The sequence below is a fragment of the Protopterus annectens genome, chromosome 2.part0 (assembly GCF_019279795.1).
Source record: "Protopterus annectens isolate FY-2018-M chromosome 2.part0, PAN1.0, whole genome shotgun sequence".
NCBI classification, from domain to species: Eukaryota; Metazoa; Chordata; order Ceratodontiformes; family Protopteridae; genus Protopterus; species Protopterus annectens.
Window position 1 is genome coordinate 129,880,180 of NC_056728.1, and position 20,832 is coordinate 129,901,011.

Below are 20,832 nucleotides of genomic sequence, written 5' to 3' on the forward strand. Positions count from 1 at the left end.
TCTGACAGGAAATGTTTCTATTCAAGTATGTTTCTGGTACCAAAGAAAGAAGCTTCTTTGAGACCAGTCTTAGATGTTTCGATCCTAAATCAGTTTATAAAAATGCCAAAGTAAAAATGCTATCCCTTGACCTTTTATCTCTGATTTCCCCCTCTTTCAGTTTTTAGTAACTTTTTATTTAAAGGATGCTTATCACATTTGTATAGCTTCATATTTCAAACCTTTATTTGTTTTCTGTGTCTGGATTACCCTTTCAGCTCTTTGCATTGCCCTTTGGATTATCCACTACTCTAAGTTATTCACGGACCAGTGATATTGACTTTATTTGCTTATTCAGTGCTCTGGTTTCCTCCCACATTCCAAAGACATATGCTGTAGGTGGATTGGACACTCTTAAGTTGGCCCTAGGTGTGAGTGCGTGCATGTGTGCCTTTTGTAGAAGGGTGGGCGCCAGGCTGGCAACTCGACACTGTAACACTCCACTGCCAATCATGAGCGGACAGGTGATCCGCTGTGGCGACCCCTAACTGGGAAAAGCCGAAAGAAGACGACGACGACTTGTATATTTTTGCGGAGTCTTTTTGAAAGTGTCAGGAATCTCTTACCTAGGATAGAGATCTCCTTCTCAGATTGGTGTTTTAGGAGAACATTCAAAACTCTTACTCCCTCTCATAAGATTGAACTGAGTTATCTAGGAAACACTCCAGAAAACAGAATTTAATAACTTTTAGGCAGCAGTTCTCCGAGAATGTGCAGCAGCTATTAACTGCGACAAGCCTGCTAATGGGAAATTGAATATTAATAAATGGGAAAGATTTTCTAGTTATTGCCAAGATAAGAATCAGGACCGTTTCAAGGCTAGTAGTTCTTGGATTCTACAGTATTTGTGTGAAGACTTCTCCTTTCGCTATCTTACTCCTTTATCAAGGTTAATTTGTCAGCCATTTCATCATATCCGATCAATGATACTCCTCTTTCAGTGCATTCCCATTTTAAAATGTTTGTGAACGTTTTGTTTCATACCCAGCCATCTAGCAAACAGATGTCTCCTCCTTGGGATCTTAAGTTTGTAACTCTTTCTCTCTCTATTTGAACTAGCTCATCAGGCAGATTTGAAGTTCATAGGATGGAAGACAGTTTGATTGCTCTGATTTATGTAAGAAGTGTGTCTTAAGTTGCAAGCTCTTATGGTAAGTCAACTTTCTCTCATTTTCCATAATGACAGAGTTTCCTTCAAAATTAATCCTTTTATGCTTGAAGTGGTATGCAAGTTTACTTGGAGCCAAGTTATTAATCTAGCTTCTTTACAGAACCTAAAACCAGACCGTGAGGATTCTTTGTATTCCGGCTGTCCATAGATACGCTGGATGTTATCTTGACAAAACTAAACTTCAAAAACTCCATCTGTTATTAATTTATTATAGTATGAAAAAAGGTTCAACCTATGTCAAAGCAGGCTATCTCCAGATAGTTGTTGTACGGTACAATAAGGCAATTCCAGGAAGGGTCAATGTACAAACTCTGTCAGGGCCTTGGCTTCATTGGGTGCTGTTTTGTAAAGTGGTTGGCTCTTGAAGTATTCTAGAAGCAGCAACATTGTTATCTGTACATACTTTTGCAAAGTACTTCAAGCTAGATTAATTTTCCAGGTGTAGAACAGGCTTAGCTAGAACTATTCTTGGGGGGGTTCCTGGACCCTCATCTTTCCTCTTTCCAGTTATAAATTTATAAGCTGTGGTAATCTACCTATATACGCAAGTCTACTGCAGCAGTAATCAAATGAGGAACACAGTAGAGCTGTGTAAGTAAACTTAGTATAATAGTAGATGTTTACGTGATCACTACTGCATTAGCCACTTCCTCTACCCCCCTTATTTTGGTATCATTTTTGTTGCCATGATGTGTGTGTATTGATTTGTGTTTACCTTGCATTATTCTTTTTCAGGGCTCAGCCCTCCCTCTTTCAGTTGTCATGAAAGCTCTGAAGGGCTTGGCACCCAAATCTGTTTTTGTTGGTGCATTTCAAGCTGAGTAATGGTTTGGGTGCATGGAAGGTGCCCTTAACCTCTGGAAGCTGGCTAGCTGTTATGTGCAGGATATAACCCATATAACTAAGCTTACTGTAGCAATGATCTTTTGAATATCAGCTGGTATAGTAATATTACTTACACAACTGTGTCTTCTGCATAGTAATATAAGAAAGCAGCTGCAAGGTCACATTTGATTAACAAGTTTTGTATGTGTGTTAAAAACATTTTTCTTGTGCACTTTACCTCCAAACATTTCCCATGCATTTTTATACAAAATATCTTAGAGTCACAGTTCAGACTCTTCTTGATTATTAGCAAACTGCAGCCAGTTATATTAATAACAATGTATTTCAGAAAAGTACTGTAACCATGTGCTGTCTTCAGTAAATTACTAACGAGGGATCTTATTCTATGGGAAGGTCACACATCACAGATCTGTATGCTGTCCTAGGTTAAAAGACATGCTTGGACCTTCTGCTTGCAGTTGCTTCTGAGAGGCTGCTTAGAGTGGAGAGCAGTCTTCTGTGTTGCAGGAACTTCAGGACTGCCCTGCTCAAGTCTTGACTTTGGATCAGACCTGACGGTATGACGGTTGTCTGGAATGTCAACAAGCAAGGGCAAACAGGTCCTACACTTTATGTAGTAAAGCCATGAGATTGCAGCAATGGGCGATGGCATGTCACCATTTTCTGGTTGCATAATAACATCCCTGGAGTGGCCATTGGTCTGGCTGACACTTGTACCTTATAAGTGGTTCGTCATTCTGGTGATATGGCTCTCCAGCAACCAGCTCATTCTTAACCCTAAAAAAACAAAGCTGTTACTCTTCCTATCTAAAAAGTTCAACAATATTAAACCCACCTTCCCCATACAGTCCCTTAATAACACTCCCATTCAGGTAAAACCCAGCACTAAGCTGTTAGGCGTAACCATTGACAATCAGCTTAAATTTGACTTGCATGTTAATAACTGTATCAAAACGACTCATTCAAGACTAGGGCTCCTTTACCATAACAAGAAATTCCTTACCTCTGAAGTCAAGATTACTCTGTTTTACCTACCTTCTACCCAGTCTAATGTACAATTCTCACAAACCTTAATTCTGCACTCCTGACCAAACCAGAATCTACCTACATCAAGGTAACTAGATTTGCTACCCAACAAACCTACAAATCCCATCACTGTCTCTCTCTCCAAAACACCTAAACTGGTTTGAATTACCCCACCAGCTTCTTCTGTCTCAGATCCAGTTCATCCATTCTATCCTATATCAGCCTTCCTACTGCCCAGCACTATCCCCTCTGTCTCCCATTATTCTCCTCCAGACCTCTCCAAAGCCCTAACCAAGACCTAATACATATCTACAAACCCAAGTCTAAATTTGGACATAGCATACACAGCTATCACCCCACTATTACCTGGAATAGGCTCCCACTAGAAATCAGGACCGTTACACATCCTAAACAATTTTAAGGCAGCCACCAAAGAGCACTTTAAAAGTCACTGGTCCTGGCATTGCACTCTCCCTCCTTAAACATCCCCTACTTCCCATATCTTAATCTACTTTCTGCCCTTAACTCACTCTTCTCACTAGCTCTCTCTAATCTTCCTTGACAACTCTTTCTACTGGCTTCTAAAATCTATTAAGCAAATTGCCTCAGAGAAACATTCTATTGTAATTGTCTAGGCTTAATGCAACTACATTATGATAAAACTGGGTTTTTGTAACCACTTAGCCCCAAAACTATATTCATCTTAATGACCTATTTTCTTTTTATACATCTTGAAATAGTTTTGCTATACTCCTAATTATTGACACTTTATAACATTGTATTGCTACTTAATGTCTTGTAATAATCCTGTAACATTGCTGTTTAATGTTAATTATAATGCAAATTGTATAATATGTTGGAGTTTTTCTCCCCGGGCCTCTTCAGCTCAGTCGAACAATCCCAGTCAACAAATGTAAAATAAATAAATAAAATAATATCTAAAAAGATCTTCAGTTGCTGGGGTAATCCCTGCTGCTAGTCCCGTTGCCACCATGTCAAGTATCAAATTCAATAGATCCTTGGCAATGATTCCACCCTCCGGGACAAACATGGAGGGGTGCTCTATCTCAATGTTTGCCAACCTGGTTACTTTATGCATATCCACCCCGTCCCCTAATTCCTGAATTCTTATAGGAAGCTAAGGTGCAAGGTGACTGTCATCCTCATAGTCCCATATTGCCCCAGATAGATCTAGTGCCCCTACCATAGTCTCACCGGAGAGACTTCCTTGGCACCTAGATGAAATTCCAGATGTCATAACTCACCCATCCAGGGAACCTCACACAGACCTTCTGAATCTGACACTGACCACATTGTTTCTGCAGTTCAGTTGATGGCAAAGGATTTTTCCCTTCCCTATTAAGTGGTTAATATCGTAGCACTCTTTCAAAGACCTCTCAAGTAACAAATCCTCCTTTTAAACACCAGTCCAGTTGCTTAGTTGTACCTTCATAAAATTACAATCTACTCCCTTTAGTTTTTCTGCAGTATCAGAGAAATTGTTTTTTTCTGTTCATGCTTTATATTCTAGCGCAACCATTTTCTGAATGATTTCTTCATTTGATGTCTCAGTGTTCTTTCCTTCATTTCTGTTTCTGACTTCTTTAAACTTATCAGTTTATCAGATTTAATATTACAGCTATTTTTCAAGCCATTTTCTGTTTTGATGTAGTCTTCCCAAGTTGCACTTATTTTGTACTGCTAGTGGATTTGGTCTTTTTTTTTTCTTTTAGTCTTCTGAAAGTCATCTCCTACACTGATGCTGTACATGAGTTTGCTTTCTGCTGATCAGCTTTGCAAATGTTCTCGGTGAGAAGAATTCCTTTTTCTAGTTGTCTTTATTTTGCCCAGATGTTTTTCTCTGCTGACACGCAACTGAATTTCTCCCAAATATACAGCTTTTACCTGATCGCACTGGTAGAGTTCTGGTTAGTATGCTACAAAGTCAGCCACCATCATGGGAATCTATTACCATAAATCATTTTAGCTTATTTATTCTAAATTTGACTTCATCATTCAGGTCATGCACAAGAGCTTTATTATAGGAACACAGAGTTAAAGCAGTTAAAATCTTATCAGTAACTGTTCAGACATCTGAACAGACTCCGCCGTTAGTACAGCTTGCACAAGCCAAAAAACTCTCGAGCTTCACCTTTACCCACAATCCTTCTCTGTTACCTCAGATCTTGTTTGATGCTTTTCAAGACAGATGCATTTGCCATAGCTCTCAAGCTAAGTAAGCATTCTTAATTTTCATCATAGTCCTGTTATATCTTTCCTTCGCCTTTACTGTGTTATAGCCCTAAATTCTCTTTTTGCCTATTCTCTACCCCTTCATAGTTAGTCTTTTCTCCTTTCCGTTCACTTTTGTGTAACTCTAATTATCATTGCTGATAGTCTCTTTCCATACACTTTGTCTTCCTTCACATCACATTGTTGATAGTTACCTACCTTACTGTACACTTTGTGTACCCTTACGATCATTATTAGTTTTCTTCCTTTCCTTATTAACTTTCCTGACCCTTTTCTAGCTGTACATCTTTTTCTGTCAGTGTGGTGTGTGCTTTATTTTGTTATCATGGCTGAAAAGTCTAAGGGTCCCTCTGGCTTCAAAAAGGGGTCTTGTCCACTTGCCGGAGGATTGTAGAATTTCACGTGGCATTACTCGCAGAGCCCTGGTAGAGAGGAAAAATAAGTTAATTTTGAAAGGCTTGATTCCTTCCACCATTGAAGAGGCTGTATCTGCCCATGGAGAGAGTAAGATGGATGTTTCTTCACCTTCTTCCTCCTCCTCTGTAGAGAAGACCAGAAAGAGGAGTTTGTCAGAACAGACTTCTCCGTTGTTACCGACACCTAAGAAACCAAAGATCCTTGGTTTCTAAAAGCCTATCAGAACCAAAATACTCAGGATCTAAATCTTCGGTATTGAGAGAATCTCCAGTATAGACAACTTTTCTGAACTATGAAACATTGATGCCGAAACTCTCAACACAAGGCAGAGTACCTTCTAACTCTTCAATGTACTCCAGCTCCGAGTGATGGTACAATAGAAAAAGAAATTTTGCCCAGGGCAACCTACTCCCCCTTTGTTGATTCCTTTTTAGGTGAACTGCCTGAAGTTTCCCTACAAGAGTCTAAATCGCCATCTGTAATGTCAGTCCATTCACATCCAGTTCTGTAAAGCTTTTGATGGGAGAGACTGGTGAATAAAATTGTATTGGCGGGAGGTTTGACAGTGCTTCCTCGGCCCTGACCTTTGCAGGTTTGGATGCCGAACCACCTTTTACACCTATTACTACTCCTCCTTTTAGGTTTCAGAGTTCCCAGCTTCGAGTTGTCCTGCACCAGTTGCATCGGTTCCAGTGATTACCCTGAGGTCTTCGGTTCTTTCAGATCTGGAGACCTCCCAAGACCTTATCTGCCCTGTTGGGTCTGAGGGGCAGGAGTAGACTACAGGCTTTTTTTTTTTTTTTGGAGCTGTCCCTTCGACTTGAAACATTGGCATGGCTCAGCTTGCCTCTGTCTTTTGCCTTGGGGGCGGTTGCATCAGAGTAGGGAGTGACTGTGGTTCCAAGGGAGTCTTTCTCAGTTCCCGGGCTCCCTTCATTCTTCAGGGGGGACTGGCCTTCAAGACAATGCGAGAGCTTTATCTATTGCATTCACTCAATGAGCTGCTTCCTCCTCGGAACAAATACCCTCCTGTCATTCCACTATTTGACCTGTCTCGTCACTGAGGCAGAGAGTGCTGAAACTGAAGGAACATCAGATACAAATTCTGTCATCTTCTGATACCTCACCAGGCTGTTCCCTTTCTTCAGAAGAAGTGCAGGAAGAAGCACTTGGATTCCCCTGAAGAATCAGTCATGGAGGACACTGATTTTGATGAAGGGGAAGGGTCCTAGTGGTCACTCCCTGATGATGTCTCCTTTGAAGACATCTTTGAAATTTTGAAACAGAGGGGTGACTGAAGTCCTAAAATCCTTCTTCGGAAGAATCACTTTACCCGCAGGTTTTGATACCTGACCATCTAACTATTGGGTGATTTTGCCTGCTGATGAGCTCATTCAGTTGATCTCTTAACAGGCGTGGAAGGCACCTGACACCACTGAACCCATCCCCAAGAGACCAGACAAAATTTTATAAGCCCCTGAGGACAAACCATTTTGGGCTATAAAGGTTTAGCTGTAGATGCCACAGTCATAGTGGCCACCACTAAAAAAGAACTTGCAGAGGAGAGTTCATCTTGCCATCCTCCAAACAGAGTCTCAGGCGATGGAAGCTGGTTTACGCTTCATCAGCCTTTGTTCTTTGAACTTTTAGCACATTTTACCAGATTCCAAAGGGATCTGATCAAGGAACTGTTAGACAAGCTAGCAGGAGCTGTTACTGAAGGAGTATAAGAGAGGGTTGCTTTCCAGTTGGCCACCTTGGAGTCTGTGTCGAACTCATCTAAGACCCTTTCTGCCATGGGCGTTCCTTTTTCCACTCCCCAAAGATCCTTTTCCAGGAATCAGAGGAGCGGTGGGGAAATGTGGTTCAAGACGTCCCAAGGGCCTTTCCAGGACCCATGTCTAGTCCGTTCCCCCGGTGGCAGTGTTGACCACAATGGAAGATGATGTCCATGTGGCAGAGGTGGCCCACAGAACCAGGGCTTCAGGAACTCCTTTCCGAGTAAGCCTTTTCATCGTCCTTGAAGGGAAGTCTGATTGTTTTCCTCTGGAGGCATTCAGAGGATGCTTATCCTTGCACCTAAATGTCCCCCAGTCAGAGGGAGCCAGCAGTTCTAGAAATTCAAAAACTGCTAGACAAAGGAGTCATCTAAGAAGTCCCAGAAGACCAGAGAAGATCCAGAGTTTACCCAAGATTCTTTTTAGTGCCAAAAAAGACTGGGGACTGGAGACCAATTTTGGATCTGTGTGTTGAACAAATCAGTTTGACAAATGAAATTCCAGATGGTCACTGTACAGTTCATTCTGCTGTTTTTAGGAAAGGGTGATTGGATGTGCTTGGTAGATCTTTAGGATGCATATTACTACATAAAAATGGACAAGCACTCCAGAAAGTTCCTCCAGTTCTGGCTGGGAGCCAGTCATTACCAATTCAAGGTGCTGCTCTTGGTCTCACAGCCCCCAGGGTGTTCCCCAAATGTATGGCAGTAATAGCAGCTCACTTGAGACAGCAAGGATTCCGGGTGTTTCTGTATTTGGAGGACTGTCTCATTACTGCTTCGACAAGGCATCAATTGATGGAGACAAGTGATTATGTTCTCAACAACTGTGCATACCTAGGAATAACTATAAACCATGAAAAATCTCACCTCTGTCCAACTCAGAGTTTATAGGGGCAGTGCTGAATACGACAACAGCTGTAGCATCCTTTCCCCCAGTAAGACTTCAAAAAATCATAGCCCAGGTTCAGAAGATAATTCACAGCAAGAAGGTACCCGCTTGTCTAATTTTACAGGCCCTAAGTTCTGTGGCAGCAGCAATAACTCTAGTTCCCCTATCCAGATATCACATCAGAATTCTACAAAGGCTGCTGGCATCTTTGTGGTGTATACTATACCAGCCCATGTCTTACCAGATTTTGATCACCAATCATTGCAGGAAAGATCTAGCTTGGTGGATTCACTCCAGCAAAATTCTCCTGGGCCGCCCCTTTGTCCTTCCAGAACCCAAGGCCATAGTGACCACAGATGCCTCCTTTGTCCTTTTAGAACCCAAGGCCATAATGACCACGGATCCCTCCCAGACAGGGTGGGGTGGGGGCATTTTCTGGGTAACACTGTCCAAGGCACTTTGTTTCCCTTAGAGGCCAACTTGCATGTCAGTGTTCTTGGAGCTAAGAGTGTTGCTTTTAGCATTGCAAGCCTTTCAAACAGCTCTTCCTGTGGGAGCAACTGCAGTTCAAACAGACAATATACCAGTAGTTTGAGCGCTTCTTGACAAAGGGGATAAGATTTTGTTCTTCAGTCTTTGTGTACCAGAGTGTGGCAGTGGGTGATCTTTTCCAATCAATTTCTGATAGCAACGCATATTCCAGGGAGTTGTAATGTGCTAGCAGACAAACTGAGTAGATGTATTCTCTAGCCTCATGGGTGGTCTCTTAATCCAAAAGTGACGGAAAAGATTTTCCGTCAGTGGGGCCAGCCTTGATGCGACCTGTTTGCCTCTCCCCTAAACAACAAGTGCAGCAACTACTTAGCCCCGATTCCCCCGCTAGGAAAGTTACCAAGAGATGGTCTTCTCCACACGTGGCCCCCGGACTACTATATGCCTTTCCTCTGATACCGCTAATTCCAAAATTCATACAGAAAGCACTCAGGCTGAAGAGCAAAGCAATCGTCATTGCACCTTACTGTTCTCGACAGATACGGTTTTCCTTTCTTTGGCCTTATCTGATTCAACAACTTTGGACTATGGACCCGGCTCCAGACCTTCTGTCACATCCAGACGGACTAGTTCATCTAGACATTCTGAACTTCAAGCTGAGAGCATGGTTCCTCCAGTTACATTAATTACCAGGCAAGATAACCTTTCGTCCCCGGTATGTCAAATTCTTCTAGCTTCTCATAAGCCTTCCACCTGTAAGTGGAAGAGATTTACTATTTGGCTTATGATAAGGATACTGACCCCTTTTCCGCATCTATTGAAAATGTATTAGATTTCTTAGCGCCTCTTTTCAATGTAGGAGCTTCCCCATCTACCATCAAAATACAACTTGCAGCAATTTCAAATTTCCACAATGGTTTGGAAGAACATTCCTTGGCCTCTCAGACTTTGCAAGTCATTTTTAAAGGGAACATTGTTGTTGAAACCTCCTTTTAAAGATCCTACTTCTCCTCGGGATTTAACCTAATATTACAATCCTTCACGCATTCTCTCTTTGAACCATCTGCAGATTGTGATCTGAAGTAGTTGTTTCAGAAAACTTCATTTTTGGTGGAAATAACCTCTGTTATAAGGATTTCAGAACTCCAAGCCTTATCATGTAGACCACCTTATCTGATTTTTCATAAAGACAAGAGTTTCCTTTTGGACAACCCCCACCCCACCTTTCTACCAAAGGTAGTGTCAACAGTCTAATATCAATCAGGCTATTCATGTACCAGTGTTCTTTCCAAATTTTTCTAACAAAGGTGAATACTGTTTACATTTGTTGGATGTTCACAGACTATTATCTTCACAGAACAAACGACATAAGGAAATCTGAACGATTATTAATTTCATTTTCCAGTGGAAGGTTTGGTAAACCTTTTAGCAAAGTGACTGTAGCCAGATGGCTCAAGGATTGTATATTCTCCATGTGGAATAATAAGAAAATTGATTTGCCAAGGCCAGTTAAGGCACATTCTACAAGGTCTGTAGCCACTTCAGCAGTTTTCCAGTCTAGAGCTTCAATGAATGATGTATGTTCAGCAGCAACTTGGGCGTCTTCCCATACTTTTATTATTCATTACAAATTGCATTTATTCTCTAAGGGAAGAGCATCCTTTGGTACAGAGGTGCTCAGGAATATCCTTCTGTGAGTCCTCCCAAGATCCAAGGTAGCTGGGGCCTCTGATCCATATGTCAGGGATAAAATGAAAATTGACATCAGATAAAGTAGTTATGTCCTTACCATAACGTTCCATATGTGTGGTCCATTTTCATTTATTTTTGATTCCCCTCCCTCCATCCCCCGGCCTTTGAAGACCTTTTTGGTTGAATGGACCGTGTGTTCTTAGCTTATTGTAGTCTTTAGGGCATAGCAGATATGGTCTCCTTTAAGGCTTCCTAATCTATACCCTTTCTTTCTAATTTGCAAACTTGATCTGAGGTAAGAGAGAGAGGGTAGAGGTAAAGCTCTAGAGTTTTTTGACTTGCTCGAGCTGTAGTAACGGCCGAGTTGGTTCCAGTGTTGAAACTGAACCATATGTCAAGGATAAATGAAAATGGACAACACAGATGGAATGTTATGGTAAGTACACAACTTCTTTTTTCATGAAGTTGTGTTCTTTTCTTAGTATTCTTAGTATTGTAGTAGAATACTAAGCTATTGACTGAAGAGTTCATTTTAAGTCTAGTCATGCTTCCATAAAATTTGATAGGTATGGGCCAAAATGGTTTTACGAGGGGTATATTTACTTGGACATGGGTGACTGAGCATTTATAAGCTTCAATCTCTAATAGATACATGGGTGATGGACCAGCGGTATATTTACAATTCCTCATCCACTCATTCAAGTTTCACCTGAATAAGTACAAGAATGAATTCTGCTTCACATGGATGGGAAGCCTATTCCAGAGAAGGGGGATCTCTGAGACCCTTACCCATCCATTCAGCACGTCCTGTTTATAGTGCAGGCAAGGTTTCGATCCCTTAATTGGGTGCTCTTGATGCCATTTGTTTTATGGATGTGCAACAGGTCCATTAGGGCTGGATTGTAGGATGTTTTGTAGGCCAGGCGTAGGCTGCCTTTCAGCAGTCTGTAGGAGACCAAGTATAAGGACAAGGCTTTGGTACTTGTTTTGCATACCATGTATTTTTTTTTTTATGTGGAATCAAAGATGCTTGTGGAATATACCTGGCTAGGTACATACTGAAGGGGGGCATTGTACTCATTGATTGGTCTTAGGAGAGATTAGAAATGAGCAATGGCCTGTTTGGATCTAGATGCCATACCATTGTCTGTATGTTGTGCAGTGTAGAATGATTTTCTCAATCAGTAGATAGATGATGGTCAAATGCCAAATCAATGTCTACACTCATTCCCAAATCCCTGAGTACAGAGACTTACTGTTTGGGGTTTATTGGCAGTGTAGTAGTTTGCCTGGATGGCAGTCTCTCTGAATGATACTGTAATGCACTTTTTGACTTTGAGTTTTTTGAGTTTTATAATGTGACTCTGGCACCTGTTATTAGTGTGTGTTAGACTGCCATGGAGAATGTTTGTTTGTTGTGGGGGGGGGGCTCAGTGACTGCAACCAGTTTGCAGTTCATCTGCAGATTTTGTCAGCTAGAGGCCCTTGATGTTAGTATTTAACCACAGATAAGTAGATGCCAAACATGAGCGACCCCAGCCCTGAGACTAATAACATGCCTGTTTTTGTAGGTAGACTCCTATTCTAATTTCTGGTCCTACCTGTAAGCTAGCTAGCTATTCAGCAAGTGATGTAGGGGGTTTTACCTAGTTTAGTGATCTTTTCTGCAATGCCCAAGTTGGGGTATTGCCACATGCCTTGGCCAGGTTGAGGTAGGCAGTATGCACCATTTTTGCCCCCGTCCATTGCTTTGATGACTTAGAAGTCATCCACCCGGTTAGGTAGGCAAGATATACCCTTGGCAGACCTGAACTGGTTTGGACCCAATGATTGTAAGTTATCTATGTCCTGGGCCCATGGGCCCACAAGGGTGGGATGGTGCAGTGGTGCAGCGAATTGCATTGTTGACTCAAAGCAAGAGGTTCTCTGGTTCGATTCTCAGCTGGGGTGCCTTATGTGTGGAGTGTGCATGTCCTACCTGAGTTGGTGTGGGTTTCATCTGGGTGCTCTGGTTTCTCTTAAATTACAAAGACATGCATCTGGAGTGTTTCTCCCTGGGCATCCACTAAAAATTGGCTTTGTTTTAAGTCTGACTTTCCTGGTAAACAAATGTTAAATAAAATAAACAGAATAAATAAATTGTACAGTGAGATAACTGTTGCAGTCTTCCATTCAGTGCTTCTAGTTGTATTGAAAGTTCATATTTCATGCTATTAAGGATGACTCCAGGGGTATTATTGGGACCCATTGATGCAGTGTTCTAGGACTGGGAGAGCGCCATGAGTACCTGGCCTCTAGTGATAGTTGGAAGGGGTATGGAGGTGGTATATCCTCATGGGCATTTGGCGGGAAGGGGGAAAAATTGGAGATTATCAGCCAGGTGGTTTCCTATATATTCTTGTATATCTAATAGGTGCACCATTTTCTATTTCAGAGCATTGCCTTGTATTTTCTTTGAGATTATAGATAAAGAAAGCATTGTGTTAGTCTTTGGCCTGGGAATCTAGTTTTACCTCAAATTGGGCTTTGCTAGATTTGAGTAGCCACCTGAGTTGCTTGCTTACGTTAATGAGGTATTTTTCTAATTTGCTGGCCATTGCATTTCCCAAGTTTTGTCATTAATTTTCTTCCATTTGGTATACAATGTATTGATGTATTGGGATTTCACCAGGGCAATTTGCTTTTGAGTCAATCTTGTGCTTAATCCAGGTCGGTACAGCTGTCTCTATGTAGCTGTTAATATAATTTGAAACTGGGTTCCTGTGAATGATGCTGCATAGGCAGCGGTGTTCTCAGGGGTTTTTTGTGTGTGTGGGGGGGTGAACATTTTCAAGGGTGTCGTTTTGTTGGAAGTTCTGTAGTGCAAAGTTTTAGTTCTTTACATTTAAAGGTTTTTGAAGTTAAATTTTATTGCCACATGTGTTCCCTGGGAAACAGTACCTCAGGAAATCATTTTTAAGTTTGTTTTGGCACAAGAGTAAGAGAATTGATTAAATACAAACAATATGTAAAATGTTGTCAGGAATGTATTAAGGCTTTTAACAGCTTGTATGCAGAGGAGAGACTAACACTGCACACTGGCCATTAGCTGTTGCTGTGATAAGAATGAAATCTAGTTTGTCGGCAACCCAGGTTTGTGCATACCAGGCGACCTCTTTGGTAGCGGAGTGATTAGCTGACATTCATCTGCCCTGTCTTGGGGAGATGAAATAGCAGTGTAATGTCAGCCACCCCCCAAAGTTGTTGAGTCTTTGATTTGATGTATCCTCCCTCATCTGTTTTAGTTTGGTATATTTTTCACAGGTGTGCCTGTAGTCAGGGATGCGCAGGTTTTGTGTGGGAATATGCTGTGATGTTTTTATGCTGCACTGTAAGAACACATCAAACACCTGTGGTTGTAAGTTCTTATTTGCTGCCGTGCTATCAGTAGTAACTTAGGTCATGGAAAAGTTCTAGCATTTAATGCTGGGAGCAGCAGAGCATTCAAAGTTTCCATGTAGTTGTCCCCCCCCAATAAAAAAAAGACTTGCACAAGCAATGTTGTTATCTCCTGGAATAGGAGTATGACATCGGGCACTGCCATAAATGTCAGCAGTTCAGCCCAGCCACCTACTTAGAATCTTGTGGTCTGCTTTGCTGCCAGGAGGGTGGTTTTAGTTTTTGGTTCCTAATACTAGGATTGGGTGGACTCTGGTCTCCGCTGAGTTACTAACAAAAATCCATAGAAATAGAGATTAGATCTTGTCTTAACTCTTGTGGAAAAGTCTTTGACAGAAGTGGTCCTTCAGTCTCCATTTGTAGCAAATGTATCCTTGGACAACTACCGCTAAACCCATGTCCATCCTACTCCTCAGCAGATGTGAAACCATTGACTTCAACCTGGTGTGGTATGGCTTTGGGGGTTAGACACCACCCAGCCCAAAGCATACCCACTACAGGCTTCATCCTGGTGAATTGCCACTTATTTGAAAGCTCAGTGGTGATAGTTTCAGCAAGCTACTCCACCAGTCTCCCTTCCTCCAGACCCATAAAGGTCCATTTGCCCAAGTCATTTGGAGCCCCTGGTTTGTCCTTCATCCCCACTAGCCTTAGTGAATTAACCTTTAATTTCAAGCACTTTGAAGTCAAAGATCCTAAGTTGAAATCAGGACTTTGCATAGTTAATGTGTTTTGTTGTGAGCACAGGTACAGTGTAGGCCACTCATGTTCCCATTTCAGCTTTGGAAGGTGAGTCACCATTTTCGGGCGGCCACGGTGGTGCAGCGGTTAGCGTTGCCACCTCACAGCAAGAGGTTCTCTGGTTCAATTCTCAGCTGGGGTGCCTTCTGTGCGGAGTTTACATGTCCTCCCTGTGGTTGCGTGGGTTTCCTCCGGGTGCTCTGGTTTCCTCCCACATCCCAAAGACATGCTGTGGTGGATTGGACACTCTAAATTGGCCCTAGGTGTGAATGTGTGCATGTGTGTGACTTCTGTGAAAGGTTGGGCGCTGGGCTGGTAACCCGACACCGTAAAACTCCACTGCCAATCATGAGAGGACAGGTGATCCGCTCTGGTGACCCCTAACCGGAAAAAGCCGAAAGAAGAAGAAGGTGAGTCTCCATTTTCTACTTATCTGTAATCTGACACCATGTTACAGTCCTGGTGTGCTTGCTCCACCTCACACATGTTGGCAGTGCCACTTCTGCTGGAGCTGGTGAGGGCCAAGTCTTCCCTTCCCTTGACTTCGCTAAAGGAATTTTTGTACTCAGAGTTTGATATTTTTGAGACTGAAAGAACACATTGCAGCTCCTCTCTGATAACAGAACCTAGTGGCTTCTCACCCTCTAAGATATGAATAACTGTTCTGATGCTGGCATGGAGGTCTGTCTGAAGGTTGTTTTTTGAAGCTGATAAGTAATAAGACCAATCACTGACCATCTAAGTGAAAATACCTCATGTGGGTGTGCAAAATCAAGCGTCAATCTTCTGTACAATATTACTTCTCTGAACGCATCTGTAATCATGAGATTTTATGTGTTGCTCATTATTACATTAATTATTGTTTATGTATGCCCTGTTTTTTAGTTTTATTTTCTGTCAATACATGGGCTTGAATTACTTAATGCGAGTCTTCTTCCTAGACATTCAACGAAAATAGTCTCTACCTATTCTGGTGAACAAAATTTAAACATTTTTTTCCTTTTTGTTAGATGTTACACTTTCAAGGCTTGAACAATTGGGAATGCTTACAGCAGAAGTTTTTTTATTGTACTTGAAGGGATGTTTCTGTGCATATATTTAATACTGGAATTGATATTGGTGCATTTTGCACCTGTGTCCCTCTATCTCAGGCAGGGATGATCCCATCTCACTCCGATAGTGTAGTGGTTGTCTGTATAACATGGTTGAACAGATAAAGATATTAATCTTTTTTGAGACATTTTGGCATGGCTTCTGAATATATAAACATCCTGGCTGCAGGGACCAGTGGCTTGCTAGAAAACTCGCTGAGTGTTTTACCCTTTCTGGGAGACATAAGAAAGGGTTAGAATATGTGAATGGTAACTTTGTGCCAGCAGGACATCTTACACAGCATTTTATGTGAAACTGACCATTTTTTTTTCCAGTTCTGCTGTTGCATGGAGTGTTCTGCACAAATGTTTCCGGGTGTCACTGCAAAACCTGTAAGTGTGGAAAAAGGTGACTGAAAATGCTCAGGACAATTTGCTATTAACAAAAAAAAAAGTAGATGGGTGCTTGAGACAGAAATGTCAAATTGCAGTCTAAATAATGAACTCTTACAAAAGCTGACTTTTTAAATTGTACTTCAAATGAACTGTTTTGCCTTCTGTAGTAGCTACAGTAAGGATGAGTTGTTAATTTCATTTTGCTTGGTGTTTTTTTTCCAGATTTTTATGACACTGTGAATAGCTACTGGCTTCTAAATGCTAACACTGTGAAAAATGTAACGGTGCTATCTGTTGGAGGTGGTTTCCGGGATTATCAAGTTCGTTCAGGACTAACCATTTTGCCATCTTTGAATATCCACAACACTACCATATCTGTCGTGGTAATACTGCCTTTTATTTGCAGTTTGTAAAATGCTAAGCTCAGTATTTGTAAATTAATGATGGGAGTTAACAGAAGTTGTCAAGCATTGTGAGTCAGTCCGCAGGAAATGGGTAAAAGAAAACAGTTTTGTGAACACACCATATATGCTGTTTCCAAAGCTGCTGCTTTGGTGGTAGTAGTAACTCAAATAGTCCCATTTGTAGTTAAAAATTGAAGGCACATGATAATGCTTCAGATGTTCAACCAATTTTCTTATGGGAGTAATCCATTGAGTTAACAGTCTGTCCCTTTTATTAGGAGCATATTGAAATTAACACGACAGCTGATTGCATTTAAGTGTACATTTCTGCAAGTTAGTAGCAGTCAGAGCATTTCTCTCCCATTTCTGCAAGTTAGTAGCAGTCAGAGCATTGCTGTTAGCCAGTGTTGTGTGTGCACTGCTCTTGCAATGTACCAGAATAAATTTGTTTAGAAAACTGTTTTTACCTTGTGTGTCTTGGTAAATGGATGCCCTTGGATGTTTTTATCAGCATTGCTTTTTAAGTTATTTCTGTGATTTCCTGTGACATGAATTACTTTGATAAGTGCTGCTTAGCTTGTTTGGTTTTCTTGGTTTTATGTAGTCATTTTATCTACATTTATTTATTTATTTTTTGTTGACTTAGTTTAGCCCTAGTAGGCATGGTCTATTTTCTGAGAAGAATCTGCCGTGGAATCTTTCATGTTACTGCACACAGGAAGTATTGGCTAGAAATTAATTTCTCAAAAATAGAGGTTGGTATACTGTAAAGGAAAGACACTTGTGTACTTTTCATTTTACGAGTCATGACTGTTGTGGAGAAGACATGAAATGTGGCATTTTTTCCAGTGTGGAGATGTGACCATGAAGAAATCAAATATTGCCTGTTGTAATTTTATTTTTGTTATTTTTATGTATGAAATATTGTCTGGTTTAGACACCTGATTCTTTCCAGTGATTTATCAGCTTTGCCTGTGCATTTGTGTGCTCCTTACCAGACTGTTGCAGTATAATGTTATTTTGGACTGTCTGGGTTAGATGTGCTGTGAAGGTGTTTTTAGAAAATGATACTGCGAGCTAGTTATAGGTATTCCAAGAGTGGTCCACATTTACCATGTGCTAAATGGCGTTGCACAACCAGCCTGCAAGTGTACTGAACGGCTGTGTTTAAGATGTTACTACAAGCCCGTATAACCCATTTGCATTTAAGCTTTGTCCTTTTTATTTGATTTGGTAGTACCATACTGCCCATCACAAAAACTGTACCCATCTTCTTAGGGGGTTTTGCATATAGTGATGTTGATGTCTGCCTTGGCTGCCCCTTTTGTTTTAAAAGTATCTGGTCAGCTTTCAAAAGCTCAGACTCCCCACAAGCACTTTCCTGTGACAGCTGATTGGCTTGAGCCTATCTTGAGTGGGAAGATTTCAGCTGTTACCAGACGTAAGTGCTCAGTCTTCTAGTATCCAAAGAAGAAAGTCCTCTGACTTTTCAGGGCATCTAGTGATTTGTTTTTCCTGGCTTTCAGCTCAGAAAAGTCCCATTTAGGGATACAGGTCTTCTAATTTTATTATTAGAATTATTCATTTCCTTTTTTTATTTTAAAATTATTTTTAATAGTTTTTCTGTAAGTATTTACAGTAATTCCTATGGGAATTTCTAGTTGTAACAATGTTTGGATTCTTTATTTGACAAATGCTTGACCTGATGTCATTTTCATTAGTTCCTCAACTAATGGGTTCAGATCCGACCCTCGGTGTGGCTTCTTAAAAAGCACTGTGGTCGAGGAGCAGAGTAATCCTCATTGCCCCCTTCTGGCTTCAGCAAGTGTGGTTTCCCTTCCTATGGTATCACTTAGTATGTCCTCCTTGGACACTGGATCCCAGTCCAGACCTCCTGTCACACCCGTCAGGAATGATTCATCTGGATATTGAAGGCCTCAAGTAGACCACAAAGTTTCTACAATTCCACTGATGGCTCCACACGCCAGGCTTTCTTCCCTAGTTTGCCAAGTTCTTTTTTTGTTCCAAAAGCCTTTGACTAGGAAGATTTTTATAAAAGTAAATGGAAGAGGTTTTCTTTTTGGGCTCATCAGAAAGACTTGTATTCTTTCACTGCTCCACCCCCGGCTGTTTTAGATTTCCTTGCCTCCATCTTTCATAGCAGGGCAAGATGTTCTTCGTGTTTCACTGTTGCAGTCATTACATTTGGGTAATCCTGCTGGCAGGTTGCCCTCAGTCGGCCTGAATTCCAAAGTCCTGGGTTGGCCGCTGTCGCCCCTTCCCTGACGTCAGGTCGTCAGGGGTATAAAAGATGTGGCCAACACCATTTTCTTTAGTCTTTCTTGCCGCACGGTGCCTGAAGCAGAAGCAGTTCACAAGTGCCGGTCGGCTGACTCCTGAGATTTTCGAGTTCGAATTTCAAATCCGAAGTCTTCTATAAAGCTGAGTACCCTGTTGGGGAAACCTTTTTCTTGCTCCAGACCGATGTCAGAAAAAGTTAATAATTGTATTTCTTGTGGGAAGCAAATGCCTCATAAGGACTTTCATTCTTACTGTATTCCTTGCCTAGGCCCTGGCCATAATGTTCCAGGTTGTCTGTTTTGTGCTAGATTTAACCAACTCACTATTAAGCGTCAGTATGATTTTGCATTAAACTACTTTGGGCGCAGGTTTAATTATCCAGAAATGTCGCCAGAAAGCCATCCGACTACCGGAGTTCACAAAAAGCGCAAAGAAAAAAAAAAAGAAAGACAACCGAGGCCCAAAACCGACGACGAAGCTTCTCCTAAGCCAGTCGCCAGTTCTTCGGTTCTCAGTGAGGCGCTTCCGCAGCCCCTGACGTCCGCTACTTTAGAATTGCAGGCCGCTACCGACTCCCATGTGGAGTCGGCTATGCCGCTGGAAACTCAAGGTATTGATGCCTCGGACGCTATTCCTTCAGATGAGTCCGGAGCCGCTGAGCAGGCACCGGCTTCTAAGGGTGTATTCAGACTTAAACATCTATACATTAAATTGACTTCAAAGGCAAAGACTAAAGCACCTTCAAAGGCAAAGAAGCAAACTCGAGCCACGTGAACACGCCTCCATGCCCAAAAAGCAGATGCTCTAAAAGGCCGAAGACTTGATTACCTTCATCAGGGGTTCCCATCCCCCTCCTGATAAGAGGCCTAGGCAATAGACTGACTATGAATCTTCAGATCAGGTTTCCATTTCTTCTGATCAGGAATATTCTGTTCCCCCCTATGAGGATTCTGATGCTGAAGAATCTATTCCTTCAGCTTTTCCTCCTGAGGACTATTCTTTTGGGGAAACCTTACATACCATGAGGGAGCATTTCCACTGGGCGAGCCAAGATTTTTCAGAATCTAAAAAGAGGCTCGGATTTCCTGTTACTACCTCAACACAAGCCACTAGCCATTCCACCTGTGTTAGACATTGTAGATGATGTGTTTTCAGAGTCTAGTCTTACCCTTGACTCCTTATCTCCAGCTCCTGTTAAGCCTGACAGATATTACAGGGTTCCTGACTCACATAAATTCCTTTTTAAAAACCCTGCTGCAGACCCAGAAACTATTTCTCAGGGTCCCAAAGGAGTTGAGGCTTCCGCTGCAAAAAACCCTACCCCCTCTGACAGGGATTCTAGGGCACTGGATAGATGGGGAAAAAAGGTTTACACATCTGCTACCTTGGCTATAAGGGCCTTAAACTGTCAGTTTCATATGCTCAAATATCAGCAACATGTCATGGCATTGCTTAAACAGAAAATGTTGTTAAACTCTGAATGTGCAGAAAACAAGGAAATGCAGGATTTATTGCATGCAGCTGAACAAGTTGGAAAGCATATTCTGCAATGTGGTTTTGATTCTTTAGAGGCCTCCTGCAGGGCCGCAGTTACAGGTTCTGTAATTAGGAGGCATGCTTGGTTAAAGGAACAAAATCTGCCTGATCATGTTAAAGTTAAATTATTAGATGCACCTTTACAGCATGATACTTTGTTTGGTGTTAACGCAGAAGAGGTGTAATAGAAAATGGAGGACAAAGCTAAATCTATGCAAATGGTCAAAGATTTTTTTACAAGTACAGCCGCCTAGGTTCATAGGTTCATACTAGGCTATCTGCCCTAGGGCATTTATAAGCCTAGCCAGAATGTGTTTGGC

At 41.6% G+C, this 20,832-nt stretch overlaps 1 protein-coding gene across 1 annotated transcript in view; it reads left to right on the forward strand.

The window, feature by feature from the left end:
• The window catches only part of PGAP1 (post-GPI attachment to proteins inositol deacylase 1), a 2,682,422-nt gene that overhangs the window by 177,022 nt on the left and 2,484,568 nt on the right, over window positions 1-20,832 (forward strand). The window contains exon 3 of the mRNA XM_044060619.1: window positions 16,494-16,654. Coding sequence (XP_043916554.1) covers window positions 16,494-16,654 — 161 coding nt within the window. The remainder of the gene's footprint in view (window positions 1-16,493; window positions 16,655-20,832) is intronic.